Source organism: Volvox carteri (assembly GCF_000143455.1).
Source record: "Volvox carteri f. nagariensis unplaced genomic scaffold VOLCAscaffold_11, whole genome shotgun sequence".
Lineage (NCBI taxonomy): Eukaryota > Viridiplantae > Chlorophyta > Chlorophyceae > Chlamydomonadales > Volvocaceae > Volvox > Volvox carteri.
Window position 1 is genome coordinate 2,005,447 of NW_003307554.1, and position 1,416 is coordinate 2,006,862.

General features: G+C 55.6%; 1 protein-coding gene across 1 annotated transcript in view; it reads right to left on the reverse strand.

The window, feature by feature from the left end:
* The window catches only part of VOLCADRAFT_89222 (uncharacterized protein), a gene marked incomplete at both ends in the record, with an annotated part of 11,834 nt that overhangs the window by 6,284 nt on the left and 4,134 nt on the right, over positions 1–1,416 (reverse strand). The window contains one exon of the mRNA XM_002948846.1: positions 440–548. Within this exon, the coding sequence (XP_002948892.1) occupies positions 440–548 (109 nt within the window). The remainder of the gene's footprint in view (positions 1–439; positions 549–1,416) is intronic.

A 1,416-nucleotide genomic window follows, 5' to 3' on the forward strand; every position in this document is an offset into this window, starting at 1 on the left:
GACGTAATGAATCACTTCATGGTCGGTAGGGGGTTGGGGGTAGGTGATAGGGGGTAGGCGGTACGGGGGTAGGGGGTACGGGGGTAGGGGGTACGGGGGTAGGGGGTAGGGTTTAGATGTCCCACAGGGGGGATTGGGGATTGACGCGGGGACAAAACACGAGCACGCGAAATACCGAAAGCCCAAAGCGGACGGACTTACGGACTTACAGCCCCGACGGTGACGCACACCTTGTTCAAACCACGAAACGAACTTTACACAACGAAACATGATCGTGAACTGGGACTTAGAAAGCTTTAGCTGGTTTTATTCTTCTTACCATTCGGCATGTCGTCATCACCACCAAACTAAACACGGCAAATCAATTCCTAAAGCTCACAAAGCAGACCCAGCCAACCACCCCCCCAACACCCCAACACACACACACACCCACGCGCACCCGTGTCGACGCCTGTCTTCTCCTTCTGAAGCTCCGTACGCTCCAAATCAGACTTGCGGGAGGCGGCCTCCACGTACGAGTGTACGGCAGCCGCATGCTCGGATGTGGCCTGCATAAATAGATGGACAAACGGACAGACAGACACGCGTCTCGGGACGAGGGAAACGGCCAGGAGTAGCCGGTGGCGGTGTCCAACGTTTTGGCAGAAGCAGTACAGGACATGTGGGATTGTACGACGAGTGTACGGCAGTGCTGGTTATGCAGTACAGCTCCTCCAGCGGTTGCCTTCGTCCTCATCTCTCGCCTTCCCATCCCCATTCCCTCAACCTCTTCCGTCGCCTCCTCTTCTCTCCTCTCCTTCCCTCTTTTCCCCCTTTCCCTTCCCTTTCAACCCTTCAACCAGACACACAACTCGTAACACATACAGAACCTCCCCCCCCACATACACACACATACAGAACCTCCCCCCCCACATACACACACATACAGAACCTCCCCCCCCACATACACACACATACAGAACCTCCCCCCCCACATACACACACATACACAACCTCCCCCCCCCACATACACACACATACACAACCTCCCCCCCCACATACACACACATACACAACCTCCCCCCCCACATACACACACATACACAACCTCCCCCCCCACATACACACACATACACAACCTCCCCCCCCACATACACACACATACACAACCTCCCCCCCCACATACACACACATACACAACCTCCCCCCCCACATACACACACATACACAACCTCCCCCCCCACATACACACACATACACAACCTCCCCCCCCACATACACACACATACACAACCTCCCCCCCCACATACACACACATACACAACCTCCCCCCCCACATACACACACATACACAACCTCCCCCCCCACATACACACACATACACAACCTCCCCCCCCACATACACACACATACACAACCTCCCCCCCCCACATACCC